At 33.8% G+C, this 15,674-nt stretch overlaps 1 protein-coding gene across 7 annotated transcripts in view; it reads right to left on the bottom strand.

Moving 5' to 3' along the window:
- Positions 1 to 356: 356 nt before the first annotated feature.
- Positions 357 to 15,674, bottom strand: part of LOC149798399 (receptor-type tyrosine-protein phosphatase alpha-like) — a 100,463-nt gene continuing 85,145 nt past the window's right edge. For all 7 annotated transcript variants that reach the window (XM_089963591.1, XM_089963589.1, XM_089963594.1 and 4 more), the window contains 6 exons: positions 15,596 to 15,669; positions 14,489 to 14,626; positions 9,171 to 9,290; positions 7,722 to 7,870; positions 6,642 to 6,777; positions 357 to 4,485 (listed from right to left, as the gene is read on the bottom strand). In XM_089963591.1, the coding sequence (XP_089819717.1) occupies positions 4,414 to 4,485; positions 6,642 to 6,777; positions 7,722 to 7,870; positions 9,171 to 9,290; positions 14,489 to 14,626; positions 15,596 to 15,669 (689 nt within the window). In that variant the 3' untranslated portion in view covers positions 357 to 4,413. The remainder of the gene's footprint in view (positions 4,486 to 6,641; positions 6,778 to 7,721; positions 7,871 to 9,170; positions 9,291 to 14,488; positions 14,627 to 15,595; positions 15,670 to 15,674) is intronic.

Below are 15,674 nucleotides of genomic sequence, written 5' to 3'. Positions count from 1 at the left end.
TACCTATTCGAGGCACATGTTTTCATTAGAAATATTAATAGAAGGGCAAATCTGTACAGTGTTATCAACAAGTTAATTCATTCAATCACCATTTTTGAACATAGAATACGGAACTGGGAAAAGAGATAAAGTAAGCGTATTTGACGGAAACGATTTCGAGTGATACGGTCACGCACAAAGACACACACACACACACACATATCCTATAACAGACGATTAATGGGCAATATGATGGCTGATAACATAATGTACCTAAAACGTTCGTAGGCAAATGTAGTGAAGATTCATGCTTATAATCATTGTAAGTATAATATGTTATCAGTTTCTCTGAAAATAATAAGTAAACATGTGCCAAATGAAAATTAATATTTATTATAAACAAACCATGGAGAATACTGAATTAGTTATGAAGCAAATGCGGCAGGTTATATATTTTGTATACCATGTTTTTGCACTAAGTCAAAACATTATAACGAGATATTTTTCGGGAATAAGATATAATCATCAAATATATGTTTGACAAAGCCTCAGTTTATGAAAAAGAAGCGCTATATGACACATATATAGGCACACACATCTATCTGCACAAATACAGATTGCAAACCAGATCTCAAGGGTAAATTGTATGGGAAAATATGAACGAGGTTTTTGGATGGAAATATTGCACGACCATGTGAATGCAGTATATCCATCCGACAAAACAAGTTGATATTTTCATTACAAAATGCAGTAACCTTTGTATTATATGCTCATCTTCTTATTCTCCCTAAGAAAAACAAAAATACACCAAAAGAAACAAACTAAATGAATGTATGCCGTATTCCAAACTAAATGCACAACCGCAGATTCATCAATACACAGCAGCATTATTAATGCGCACATAACTCCGCCCAGATAATTTTGAACTTAGTCGCGCACTAGGCATTACATTCGAAAGAAAATGGCGTTTTGGTCTACTTAAAATTGAAATTTAGAGTCATATTGTGAATGAATGCGCATTACAACCTTTCCGTTTGATCTGGAATAAATAGATTGTGGTATTTGTGTCCATTCTAAATTTCGTGATTATGCTTTGGATTTATCTGTGCAAATTCTACATTAAATACATCGGATTGAAGAAGGGAGGGAGAAGCGTGTTGACATCTGCAGGTGTGTTTCGGTTCTCTCATTGAATGTTTGAAATAATATTGTGGGAAAAATATGAGGATTTTCAATGGCAATTATCAAAAGGATGCTATGGAATGTAATGTTTATTCAATTTTTAGTACTGTAAGGAGGATGTAATTGCACTTAGAATATAGTCGAAATTAGATTACAATTTCGAAATGTCTAATCAAGCTTGTGAAACCATGCATGGCACATGTAATTCGGATTTGATGAACTAAGACAGTACATTGTGAGAAACTTCTGGATGTAAATCTGTAAGTATACGTTTTGCTATTCATTTTACAAGGTAATGAAAACAGTTTATGCCTTGTTACTTGCGTGTCATTTGTAAAAACCCTGTCTGGTATCTATAGCTAGCCTAAATTCGAAACATTTTATATCAAGCATGTTAACGCAGAATATGCCAAAGCAGCTGGCATGTGGCAGTACACGAAACATTTCATTTAGTTCATTCAGAAACAAATTTAATCAACCAAAACGTAAAGCGTCTACTACGAGAGTGTACATGAGTTGTTTACAAAGTAGTTCCTAACATATGAAGTTGCGCGCTAGTGCAGTATCGTAAAATACTGAACAATTCTGACAATGTAAAGTTAACGGAGACAATATTCAACATACAATTATCTGCAAATAACTTTCTATAAATTAAACATTGCCAGATTTAGTAGCAGTAGTAGTAGTAGTGATAGTATTTGTAGCATACATTTGAACGATGAATAGTATGTAAACTTGCATATGTTTATCTCAATATAACCACACCTTAATTTCGTACAATATCTCAAAAAGATTATAAAATATAGCAATCTTTAAGGATGTGAATTATTACTTATCAAGGCGTGTATTAGTTTGGAAATACAAGTAGTTACACAATGAGGAACAAGAGCAAAAACGTATTCAAAGTAACGTGCTTAGAAAACGACGGTGTAGCGTCAACATTGCATTTGCTCACACGAGTTCTATGTCATTACTATATTAACAATAGTTTACCAGTTAGAAATGTTGAAATGGTCAAAACAAGATGTTTAGGAAATTTCAAATGGCTGATTAAGGAACAATACCGGCTAATATATACTGATAAAGTTACCCTATATTGTCAAGCATTACAGCCCTACTCTACACTGAATTTTCAACATTATTTCAAACATTATTAGGGGCAATATGAGAGAGATCTTGATTCTGTACCGCATACATCACTGAGAGAACTATATGTGAACATGTGGTTGGATAATCGCATCATTTAAATGATTTTCAAAATGTATAATGAGGTACCACAATGATGCCAAAACACGGTTACAGCCTAATGAAAATTAAAGTTACTTTCCAATGAACAAATAGGAATAATGTTCAAACAGTAGTCAGGAGCAATAAACGATGAATAAATTATGTAAAACATGAAAACAGTAGCTGCACGTTTCAAGTGCTGCTTGATTGATAGTACTGTTCTATTAATATACGGTTATACTGACAAAAAGTTCGTGTCACATTTATCTACATCATGTTTGATATGAAATGACAATTGAAACTTTATAAAGTAGAACATATTGGTGGATGGGCCACATATTTCACAGTAAAGAAAAATTGTGAACCAGTAGTGACAGATGTTAAACATCTTAAACCTGTTTCAAATCTGTATTATCAAATGTGACAAACATGCCAACATAAATTCACAATATATTGAAAAGAACTTTAATACCTCACACAAGGCTAAGATAGTTGCGAAAACCCTCTTGAATATAGGAATGCATATATATATACACACAAAAACTACCCTCTGCTTATATTTATGTTTCTAGGCGGAAATATTAGTCAGTATGATACGTATGTGAGTTAACAAAATTCAGATTAATAAAACAAAACATTTGATTTCACGACGTGTATGTGACTATTCATTTCGACTTGGTGCTTCGGCGTCGAACAGTATATACCTATATACCATAATTTTATTCTTGTTCATTTTTCCCGATTTCTCTACTAATGCTTCCCTGACAATAATTTTGTGGGAAATATATATTTAGCAATATACAACGTCTGCGATAAGGGACACATTTGCCTGCTTTAAACATTCGATAAAACATTTCGAATCTGCTCTTTGTACTCTAATTAAATACCACACACTAAACCAGATATTTGACAAGCAATAATCTTACATTAATAATATCTGTCTGATCCATGTTCAAGTTCTTATTACGATTGAGTTCCCTATACATACGAGCAAGTTAGCGATTATAATTTCGCATCTTCATGATATCAAAATTTAACTATTTGAACATTAAGAATGTGAACAGTAATGTACTCGATCATGGTTTGTACTAGATAACAAAAATGACTATACATATCATGATGGATTTTATAATATATTTAACGACTCTTATACACTCGACGTAGATATACTTGATAGTTAATATATGCGCATTTGGTACTAAGAGAGTTATCAATCTCCTGATCTCATGTTTGCATTGTAACGAGAAAATATTTGTAGCATATTTTGGTAAAACATTATAAACACGCACTAAATTGGAAAGTGTATATACCAGTTCTTAGCTATATTAAAGAAAATTGTATAAAAATTGTTTTATCTTACAGTATATCAGTTATACGATGAGTATGTCATAATATATCATAAACTAATATAATATTTATTCCGAGGTGATTGAGCATACGTATTCAAAATGATTGAATTAATTTCTTGTGTGAAGAATGTTCTATATTGTATAAACGCTCTTAACTTTTGTCATATCACGTGACTGAATTTCAGGGAATTGGATTGAGATGAATGATTGGTCTTAATCAAAATTTCCACAAAGCAACAGAAGTACCATTGATGTGAGCCTTTGTAACGGAACAGTTTCCTTTTCGAACTCAAAACGTTCCAACAATGTCTGGCGGTCTATTCGATTTTTTCATCTTTAAAACAAAGTTTTTATTGAAGTGCAAGGTTATAGAGGAAAAATATCAAATAATAAATTGTACATTACAAAACAATTGCTATTTTGATAAAATATATAAAGCAACGGTCTTTTCTTAAAGAGTGTGATATATTGCTGATTTCATCAAACGTATGTGCAGTCAAGAACACTTGTAACCTCTAGCATTGTTTAATGATTTAAAACGCATGCATTTGCAAACTAGGTTCTTGTTTTCAGTTGGAAGGAGATTACTTGGTTTAAATGTCGTAAACTATCCAAAACAAGACACTTATTCAGACTGGATTCCAGAGATAGAGCAGCAACAGGACTTCCAATTATACTAACAGTTTGTGTATGTTTCGAACCTCTTCATATATTCTAGTATGCATTCGTGGCAAAATCGGAACTGTTCCTAAAAATGTAGTGAAAATATTTAATAATAATAATAATAATGATAATAATAATATTAATAATAAATATTATAATAATATAAAGCAAAATATTAATATAATCAACATTTGTTACTCACGAATAATCACCACATGTATATTTTTCGTTATAACATATTATGCCAGATCTGTATTTTACTCATTACCGTTCCAGCATTAGATGCATCAGACCGATTTTGTTAACTTCATTGACCCGTCAAGCTATTTCATCTTTCATTTTTCTTATCACTTCAACGTAACACATACGGGAAAAATAAACTTCCTATGTCACAGCAAATGTCTCTACACCTTTTCAAATGCAGATTACATGATGATCTAAAGTTCTTAAAAGAAAATGTATAAGTTTGTTACTTTTATCGCATTTTTCAAAAAGGCAATTCCCATTTGTCGAAAATCGATAAAGAAATCTAGCATTTATTGTGTCACTTTACGGTGAACGTATCATGCAATTTACAAATTCTTTAGTTTGATATTCTTGCAGAAAAGTATGACATATGCATAGGAAAAGACAACATATCTTCCGAAATAGGACTACAAATATGATATAAACGCTTAATATGTTGTCAGCCTGCTACAACGTCTAACACAAAGTTTTATAAATTAAATCCAAAGTAATCCAAGACGTCTAAACAAATCCAAAAGAACAACAAGTGTTTCAAATGCATTCCATGTCCTTGAATGTGCGCATGTGCCAACAGTCTTGATGTATGACAATGGTATTGTCAAGAATTCCTTTGAGTAAATTAATAATAATCCCAGAATAATACTTTAATCCAGTCAATAATCACTTTGTAAGTACAATTAATACTACAAATTATGCGTTATCGCACAAAATATCTCAACACAACATTAAACACATTTGCAGACTGATATTAAACCATAAACGTAGGAAATAAGAATGAACTAATTAGTCAAAATCTCGTCCTTTTATACACACTTACTGCTCAACATCGCAATAGTTTCCTACTCGATCCAGGTTGCAATACTTCTCACGTGACTAAAGTAACAATATTTCCACGCTGCAACAGTACTCATCTGACTTTAGCACCCAATAGCAAATCTCTCCAAACTTGTTGGCAGGTTAACCATAACGACTGATTTTAAAGCTTTTCAACACATATCTATAGCTCATATGCAAACTCCAGAGACGTACCAAAAGAGTAACAATAAGGTATACATAAAACGTTCCCATTTTTTATTATTCTAATGATATGCCTGTGACCCTAACATCACGTAGCTCTTATTCAGTACAATGGTTTATGAAATATCTAACATTTTCGAATCTATATATTGTTTCAACACGGATATCGGATAGAAATTCCTGCGTGATATCACATACGTTACTGGCATCAGGTTAGACGTATAATATACACGGATCTCAACGAGACTACTTGCAATCTTTCTACCTGAAGTATGTCAATTAATATATTATGGATGCTGTATTGGATCAAGCTAACACAACTGCATTATGTCTGCTACATAATCACGTGGAGGGACGCTTACTGGATGCAGCCATTGTGCTAGGTCAACATTAAACCATTATCTGACAATAGCACTTCTACAGCTAAGTATTTTTGACGGTGTTATATTTTTCTGAATTGGAAGAATGCTGTGATTAGATAACGTTATGTAGCTTCAAAACCGTTATTAACATACATCCTATCGAAAAAGATGTGGGTTTTGTCGGGAAAGGTACAAAAACAGTTAGGACGCGGCCACTTCTCCAACCCACTCTCCACAAATATCACGCTAGATTTTATTTGTAAGAAGCTCATGTGGATTTAATTGGATATATACCGATTTTCGTCTCCCATTGATCCTTTGTCAATCAGGAGGAAAGCCGATGACAAATTCTTGATAGTAATACTGAGAAAAGCCCACAAAACATATAAATGTTCCAGCTGGTGGAGATAGGAAAATCCCACCGCCTCAGCCAATAGCTTCTAATACCACTTCATAACAATTAGTCCGGGCCTATTTGGACCAACCATATTCAGATAAGGTGGTATTTTTAACACGATGATATATATAACATGTTAAGCTTCACACGCTATATGTAAAGTGTACAAGTTAAGACTGACAACTGACAAACATTTATAATTATATCAGGCACACGTACATAGTTTGGAATGATCTGATGACGAAATGCTCGCATCCGTTTGATGGTCTGCGTAATTGCCACGTCTTTCTCCAGTTTAAGCCTTTCTATCACCGTGGATATCACACAGTATAATCCACTCCTCTCAGCGCCATTTCTAGACAGTAAAGTACACATTTAATGAATTGTAGATAGTTAGTGTAGAAGAATATTCAGTTAAATTGAATCCGTACAGTGCGTGTGTATGTGTGTGTGATGACTGGGGCGAGTGGATGTTAGACTTAGTGTTGGCACTATGGACGTTATTGTAATATAATCTTACATAAATATATCCCTTGGTTTGCTGAGACGCTTTTATAACATCCTATTCATTTATTCCATCCATATTTGTATTATTTTGTTCAAGCTAAAGTTAAAACACAAGAGACCAACGTGTTTCATGATCCTGTACGAAATCCTAATTTTGTGAACCAAGGAGCCAATGTGGCTTAGGATATAAGGCGATGAAATATAACGGTTTTTGTTGTATTACTAAGAGCTTAAGCCTAGATCGGTTATAGTTTTGTGTTCTTTGGTCGAGGCACTTTACAATCGTTGCCTAATTACGATATAACCTACAATGTATTTAGATACCTTCAAAACGCTAAAACATCATACATACACAACCTTATGAAACTTACATGCGCATATTCTTAATATCAGTAGACAGTGTTTTGTGTATTGGTAAATGCAGACACCGAGAGTCTCCTTCTACAGCAACTTTGAATAGTTAATATTTAGTCAACCCAACTATAAATCTTCCTTATATCTAGCGCATTAATTCAAAACCTCATGTCTATTAATTGGCATGTTTTTTGATAGTTGGACAGTTCGATTTTAGATCGAGTATTTAATAAGGTAAAGTTTAAACAGCTATTGATATACAGACTGACTTCTGCACTGAAATTATATATAGATCGATAGGTATGCGTAATGAAGAACTGAATGATCAATAAGGATATACATGATTGCCTAAAATCATGAATGTGTAACTTGCAAATTATAAAATAAAGAAATGTTTGTATTCAAATAATTCTTTGATCTAAACATCTGCAAACTTACAGACAGTGCACAATGATTGGTTTTTCTTCGTTTTGCCATGATTCAATGATATCTAGGATCTCTAGGAAGGCAGTAGTGCTTTCTGGTTCGTCGACATTCTCAGACCAGTTTGTAACTTGAAACTGTGTTACGATCCGTTCATGTTGTACCTAAGAATATAATTGTCATGTCAAAGTTAAATCTATTTGACAATCTGATAGTAATGCCGTTGAATTTACATTTTTTGCTAGATATTGTAGAGTCTTGCAACATAATTTTCTTTTATACTAATTTAAATTGATATCAATAATTTTCTTATTCAGAATATACATGAATATAATTATATTATGCTAACGATAATTAGTTCACAAACTTAGAATAGAAAGTCTAAAGGACTTAATTCAGGAAGATCTTATACCTGTTTTACCATAGACCAGCAATTATGTGGGACCATCTGGTGACTTTAGATGTTAACGATTGAATCTAACTTGTAGTAGATCAATACAGAACACACACGTCAGGAAAACACATTGGGGAGATCGGCTTAATTGCAAACGTCTAACCTTCTAAATGCAGTCTTATAAGAATATCAGCCAGTCGTCAGCTTATCCGACATACTCAGCTTTGTAAAAATGTAAATATTCCCTAATTACTTAGTGTATAATAATAATAATAATAATAATAATAATAATTATTATTATTATTTTATTATTATTATTATTATTATTATTATAATGCTTTTCCATTATCCCGATTCACCATTTCCTTGAGGAAGACGCAGTGGCTCAGGGGTTAGCGTAGCGGGATAACGACCGAGAAAGAGGGGGTTCTTATTTTACGATCAATCCACCTTGGATCAATTACCAAAGTCTGTCCTTGGGCAAACATACTACTCCAATTGCCTCGGCCCTAAATAACCTACCTGTGCTGCTGTGCCGTAAATCACCAGATAAAACCAAACCATTGTTTTGAAATGTTTATTTTACACCTCAGTAAATAAATTTAGCGGGGCATATAATATATTGCAAATTTTATGGATGATGTTGATTTATGGTCACACAAGATTCCCATTAATTGACCAAGCGTCGAATTAATTCAAAAGAACTTTGTTCACTGTGTGTCACATAACTTTGTTGGGCTGAAGGCAGCAAAATATAAACATTTTTGTACCCATGTATATACCCTTTTGTTCCGTTCCTTTTCCCTCCTACTCTTTATACTCTGTTTGTAATTGTACCTGTCATTGAAACATGGACATATCATGAATATATCCGAACTTTCGTGTTGAGCGTATACTTTTGTGGCTGAAAGCTATATTTTGCCCTGACGAAGGTTTTGTTTATCTCGATTCGTTTTGGAAATTATTTCGTTCTTTCGCCGTGATAAATGAATACTCTCTTTATCGGTCTGATTGTATGTCTTTCTTTAAGCATCTCTATACATATTCTATTTTTTTAGTGATGTGTCTACCCCTATGACGGAGAAAGATAGTGTCCGCTGAATGTAATTCCTTCCTTCCTCTCGTTTCGCAAGTCGAACAGAGAATGGTCCATACCGTGCATCATCTTCTTCAGGCCAGTAAACACCAATCTGAAAGATAAGGTTCTTTCTTTACCGTACAATAAGTTTCGAAGGATAATAAAAATACGAAAATGAAGATCAATGGTAAGGACGATAGGATCAATAGACGTGCATACATCAGAACTACATTTTTAACTGAACAAGGGACCCGAGAACATACTATAAGAATGCTCGTCTGGTTCAGAGATTATATATATATATATATATATATATATATATATATATATATATATATATATATATATATATATAGATAAATAGATAGATAGATAGATAGACCTCTTGCGGTACAGTATAATTCATTTTGAATAGAAGGAGCTTACGGTTACTTGCTTGCATACAGGACATCCTTGACATTTTCTATAACTTGCTCTATTTGATTTCTTCCCGTTTGCAAGCATTAATGCTGCGTTATAACTGCCTAACAATTTATATATATATGATATGTTCGATTCCTACACCAATAGCGGCAATATTTAATCGTGTGGTACCAGAAAATTTGATATTTCAACGAGCGGCAAAGCCTCTTTGAAGTATATGGCTACCATGATCCAAAATCAAAGTTTGAAAGATTAAACTCACAACATTGTTTCCCCACCCCTATTGGTAAATTTGCACTTTCATGGGCTTTTGCAATAAATATACGTAACCTAAGAAGAAGGTTAGATGGGAATTATGCTAATCTGTCACAGTAAATTACATTTGTGTTTTTGTTTTGGTAAATTATATGACCCTATCTGAAAACAAAATGCGTCCGATTTAGCAATGTCAGTGACGTAAAGGGAAAAAACTCTATAGAGCTGCGAATCAAGTCTGGTCAAATTTCTTTATCAAAAACTGATTTATATGTCTGTAATATAAGATAGTTTTTTTAATATGTTCGAGCTGACAAAGTGTGTGTGTGTGTGTGGTTTAGATTTTTAACGTAGCTTTAACAATTGTTTAGTCATATTGCTTAGATGTCTGCAGTGTGATGTCTAGAACTGGGGAATCGTGCCGCAGACATGTAGCATGATGTCCAACCCATTCCCATTATCCTGACACCAGGCCGGCAATTCCTAACACTAACCTCGTAATGCTGAGTGCCAAGCGAGGCAGCTGTTAGTACCATTTTGTAAGTCTTTGGTATGACTCGGTCGGGGTTCGAAACTGGGACTTCCTGCATCCGAGGCGGACGCTCTAACCACTAGGCCACTGTGTGTGCGTGTGTGTGTTGGAGGTGTGTAGGTGTTGGTGGGTGTGTCTGTCTGTGTTTTTAAGTGTATTTATTACTACGAGAACGGGAATAGTAAATCACTGAAGACCCTTTAAAATGAACTTAATAGAATCGTCTTTTAAGTTATCTGGGTAAACGTTTTATTTCCAATTTTAATTTCTTCCTCTAATCAGGTCTCATAAAGTGTATAAGGAGAGAAAGGGTCGAAAGATGGCAACCTCTGATACACATATATATTCAGACAAAATTGTAATTTATTTGTCGATATTGCCGTTGATTAAAACCGAGTGATGACGACGAAAAATAATGGTTAAAATGTGTCTCATTAATATTGTCTTTAGTTACATGAAGATGTGCTTCCCAGTCTATATTCAATGCCAAGTTTAATGACTAGAAAAGCAGCAGAGCGCAACGACTCACCAGCGTGTGCGTGTGTGTGTGTGTGTGTGTGTGTGTGTGATTTATATTTTAAGGTAGCTTTAACAATGTTCCTGTCATACCGCTATAATGTAGGCAGTGTGGAAGCTTAAAGTGGTGTCTAGCACTCGCGCATCATGCCGCAGACATGTAGCATGATGCCCCACCCAGTCACATTATCCTGACACCAGGCCTACCAGTCATAGATCTATCCCCTTAATGCGAAGCGCCTAGCGAGGAAGCTGTTAGTACCATTTTTAGAAGTCTTTCGTGTGACTCGGCCGGGGCGGGTGCTCTAACCACTAGGCCACCGGAGCGGTCACACCAGACGTATGCATGAATATTTTAGTACGAAAGTATATTACACTGATCTACTCTTGATATGGTTCAGATGTACTATTCCGAGATGAATGCAAAAATGTATTTCCGTCATTGTCAAATAAACAGTGTCCACAAAACTGATCTCAGCTTGATAACTGACAGTTATTGATGATTCAGTAACCTACGCCTTCATTAGACTACTAGATTATCCTAGAAATTAATTTGATTGAAAAGTATAATGGTCACTTGTGTGAAAACATCGATCAAGGTGACCTTCCACTGACATGGTCGTTTTGGAGCCCTCATCAGTTACAGCAATGTTTTCATAACTGAACAAGCAACACCGATGCAACAACTGATATTACCAAAAGGTATTAAGGATCACAGCAGCAAAAAGAGGCATGTTACGCTGGTCATTTACTGTTTTGGTGTTGCAACACTTCTCAGGATGCTACGTGTTGTTACTGTGAAAAGTGTAGTGTCCGAGAGATTGACCTAAATATAAAAAGTGCACAGACGTGAAAACTGTGTTACAGTGACCTATGTTTTGCACGGTATTGTCTCATTCCTTAGGCTGGAGGCACACACTTACCACTTTTGTCTGTACTAGTTTGATTGCCCGTTCCAGGACACAAATAAAAGAAGCTAAAAAATATTAAATAAATAAATGTAATGACCGGGCTTAAAAGAACGTTTGAATATAAAATAGAAACAACGGTACTAAAAGATCTGGATGCCACCGCGAGTTTCAAACTCACGACCACATTTTCGTCTGCTGGAACACACAGAAAGAAAGACAAACTTGGGTGTTTATATATACGACTAAGGTAATTGACCGTCCTAGAGCAATAATTACAAAACAATTAAGCAAAATTGGAATGAGCTATCTTAAAAGGAGGTTTCAAGAACAATTTACAAAAAAATTATGAAAGAAATTGGGATTCCGACGCGAGTTTCTAAAGCGCGATCTCCTGTGTGGCAGCCAGGACACAAATAAAAACTAACAGTTGCTTGTCCTAGGACGGGACTGATAACAAAAATTTTCAACATAATTAAAAGGTAAACAAAGACTAAGAAAAATTCCACGAGTTGAAAAGAAAATTAAAGAACTAGAAATACAGATATGTATCAAAATAATTGGAATGCCTCCGCGAGTTTCGCAATGGCGACCCCTTATTTGGCAGCCGGACGGAAGAAAGAAAGAAAGAAAGAAAGATATATATATATATATATATATATATATATATATATATATATATATATATATATATATATATATGATTTGAGATATTCACTTAAACTAAAGGTCTACTTTTGATAACTCTAGTTCGGTCGGCGAGGCCTACAACACCATACGCATAGGATAATACATCTTTATCCTCCATCTTCTCATGGTAATGATTAGACGGTCACACTGCCCAACCGAAATATTTATCTGGTTCATTCGATGTCGGTTATTTATATGGCATTCAATACTGTGTGCCAATTTTCAAGTTGATGAGTATGGCTGTTTAAAGATTAAGCCAAATACAATCGAACCGAGTTTCAATATTCCTTCATCGTACTCGAATTAATATTCACCTTGAGCGTAAACCGCACTGAATAAAATTTCCAATTTAAAGGCATTCTCCTCGGTTTTGCCTCTCCTCCGTTTGTCGGGATTGAAGTGAGATTAAGTGTAAAAGATAATAGATTGCCTATTTAAATAAATATGTTTTATATATTTTTATAATTCAGTGTATTAACGTCCAATCATAGATTCTCTGTTATATGGATTTTAGATGAAAATGAACATAACAGATAAATGTACATGTAATTTCGAACAATATAACTATATTCAAAATATAATCTGTTTCTTCTTTAAAGTATAACACGATATTGGTTTTTAAAGATAATACACACTGTACAGTTCATTCGAAAATTTTAATATTCTTAATAGTCCTGTAAAATATATGGAAGCGAATTCTTTTACCTGACACGTCGTTTCGAGAGTATGATCTGGATGTTAAACTATTAAATTAAATACCTATTGCTTGAGTTGCAATAATAATAGTGTATATATTTTAATGTAAGATTTATATATCATCTTTGTATACAGAGCCGGATTAGGAGGGGGTGGTCAGGGGTTCACCCCCCCCCCCCCCCGCTACAAGATAATTAAACACACACACACACACACGTACACTCAATTGTCAATTGAAAAATGACCATCATTTTATTCTTGTACAAGTTTATTTGGTATTTTGCAGACGTTGAGTAAAAAGACATATAAGTTTGATTTGGTGCCATTTGGCGGGAAATTGAGGCCGTTCTGAAATGTTTGTTCCCTACCCACTTTACATGACCTGGCCGTGTTACTGTGGATAATTTCTTTAATTAGAACAAATGTACCTTAAGACAAATAGCCACAAGATACGATAAGGCATTACTTTATACACATTGGTTATTAGTGATCATCATCATAATTAGCTGTTGTATTTTATTTGACCATTTCAAATAGTCATTAATACAATATCAAGGTTATGCAGTCAAATTCAATGACAAAGACTGCATAGTTGGAATAAGTAAAAGAGGCACATGGTCATTTAGTCTTCATAGCTTAAACTACTATTCTCTTTGTCGCATCATCGCGTTAAAGTTACTACCATAAATGACTGCATAGTGTATATCAGTTAGATTCGTTTTATGTACATACTTATCTGCGTGTAACTGATTTTAATCACGGGTATTTAGATAGCATAATCTACATATTAAATATGATATTTTTTGCATACACATAGTCTAAATTGAATGATACATACTACGGGAATGTTTTGAAGTTAAAAACGTGATTATGAACGAAAAAGATTTAAAATTGGGCATCGTCTCCTTGTGCCAAATGCATTTTTAATAATGGACGCTGAATGTTAAAATGAATTCAGTGCATGTCTTCTATATATATATATATATATATATATATATATGTGTGTGTGTGTGTGTGTGTGTGTGTGCCGTATTATTATATTATATTATATTATATTATATTATATTTATATATATATATATATATATATATATATATATATATATATATATATATATATATATATATATATATATATATATATATATGGTGTTTTTATCAAATCGCATTTGCAACTCACGAGTAGTCTCTTATTATATTGATCACCGTAGTTTGCCGTAGGTTGCTAAAGTAAACTATGTTTCGTTTGTCTATCTTAGCAAAGGACTATACATGAAACTTTCAACTTACATCATGAGCTTTGGAGGTTTCTGAGTTGAGCATGACAATGGTTCTGACATCTAGATCATGTATCATCCTCCAGAAGTCAATTACGGTGCCTGTAAGAGGCATCTGAGTCAATATGAATCCATGTCTCCTTCGATGGCTCTGAAATATTGAATGGATGTTAATATACACTGCTCAGGTAGTCACCATTCATGACACAATGCATCAGCACGTGGTGCGTCATCCTGAACTCTATTCAAGAATCCATTATTTCTAAATAGACAAGTAGAAAACTAGTTTTATTGACTGAATATTAGGAATGTCAACGACATTTTCATAGAGCTGGACAAACCTCGGAGTGTAGCTTGTTTAAAACAAAGATTATAATATTTGTTAGGCTGGCTGAAAGACTTGTGTTCCTTATGCTCTTTATTTCTGCCTCATACGTGAATTATTTAGTCCTGGTAAATTTCCAGTGTACTTAGGCAACATGCACTGCACCTAAATTTCAACAGTCAATTACATGTCGAAATTGCAATAGCCACTCGTCTATCCACTATTTCTACTTTGTTTCTAAACATGATTATGAGAATAATAAGAAATTAAAATTGACAATAAAACAATTAATGTAGTTTATTTAACCAAGAGACTTTCCCTAACAACTTTTACACTTTATTGTATGTATCAAAAATGCAATATATGGGTGGCACGATATGCAAAATAGAAAATGGGTGATTCATATGAAAAAATACTTAAACAAGTTAATACTAAAAACCTACTTGTTATATCAGATTTGTTGTCAAAACATTTCTGGCACATTTTCAGTATTTCCATTCGAGGCAGAGAGTGAGAAATAAAGATGACGACGAAGAAGAAAAATAAGTATAAGAAAAAAAATATCAAATAAGCCTTGATATGGCTTGATAATGAATAAAGTATATAAGGGTAGATATATTTCCTAAATGGGAAAATGAATGTAGTTACACGATTGATATTTCGACAGTGGTGATAAACAGTTGCATCGCCAGTGGTGCGACATCAATTTTGCTCCCAATGATACAGTTTAAATCTCATCATATAACGTATAATAAAGACGTATGTTATGTTTTGCCATTAAAGAAATATACTAACTGGTAATACAACAGCGTTGATATAATCATTCATGCCCGGCACTGGCGAATTAAGGAAAACTCTGTGTCGGTCAGCTGAA

This window comes from Sinohyriopsis cumingii, chromosome 6, assembly GCF_028554795.1.
Source record: "Sinohyriopsis cumingii isolate HCF-2022 chromosome 6, ASM2855479v2, whole genome shotgun sequence".
NCBI classification, from domain to species: domain Eukaryota; kingdom Metazoa; phylum Mollusca; class Bivalvia; order Unionida; family Unionidae; genus Sinohyriopsis; species Sinohyriopsis cumingii.
Note: the sequence above shows the minus strand (reverse complement) of the source record. Positions and strands in the feature narration are given on the sequence as shown.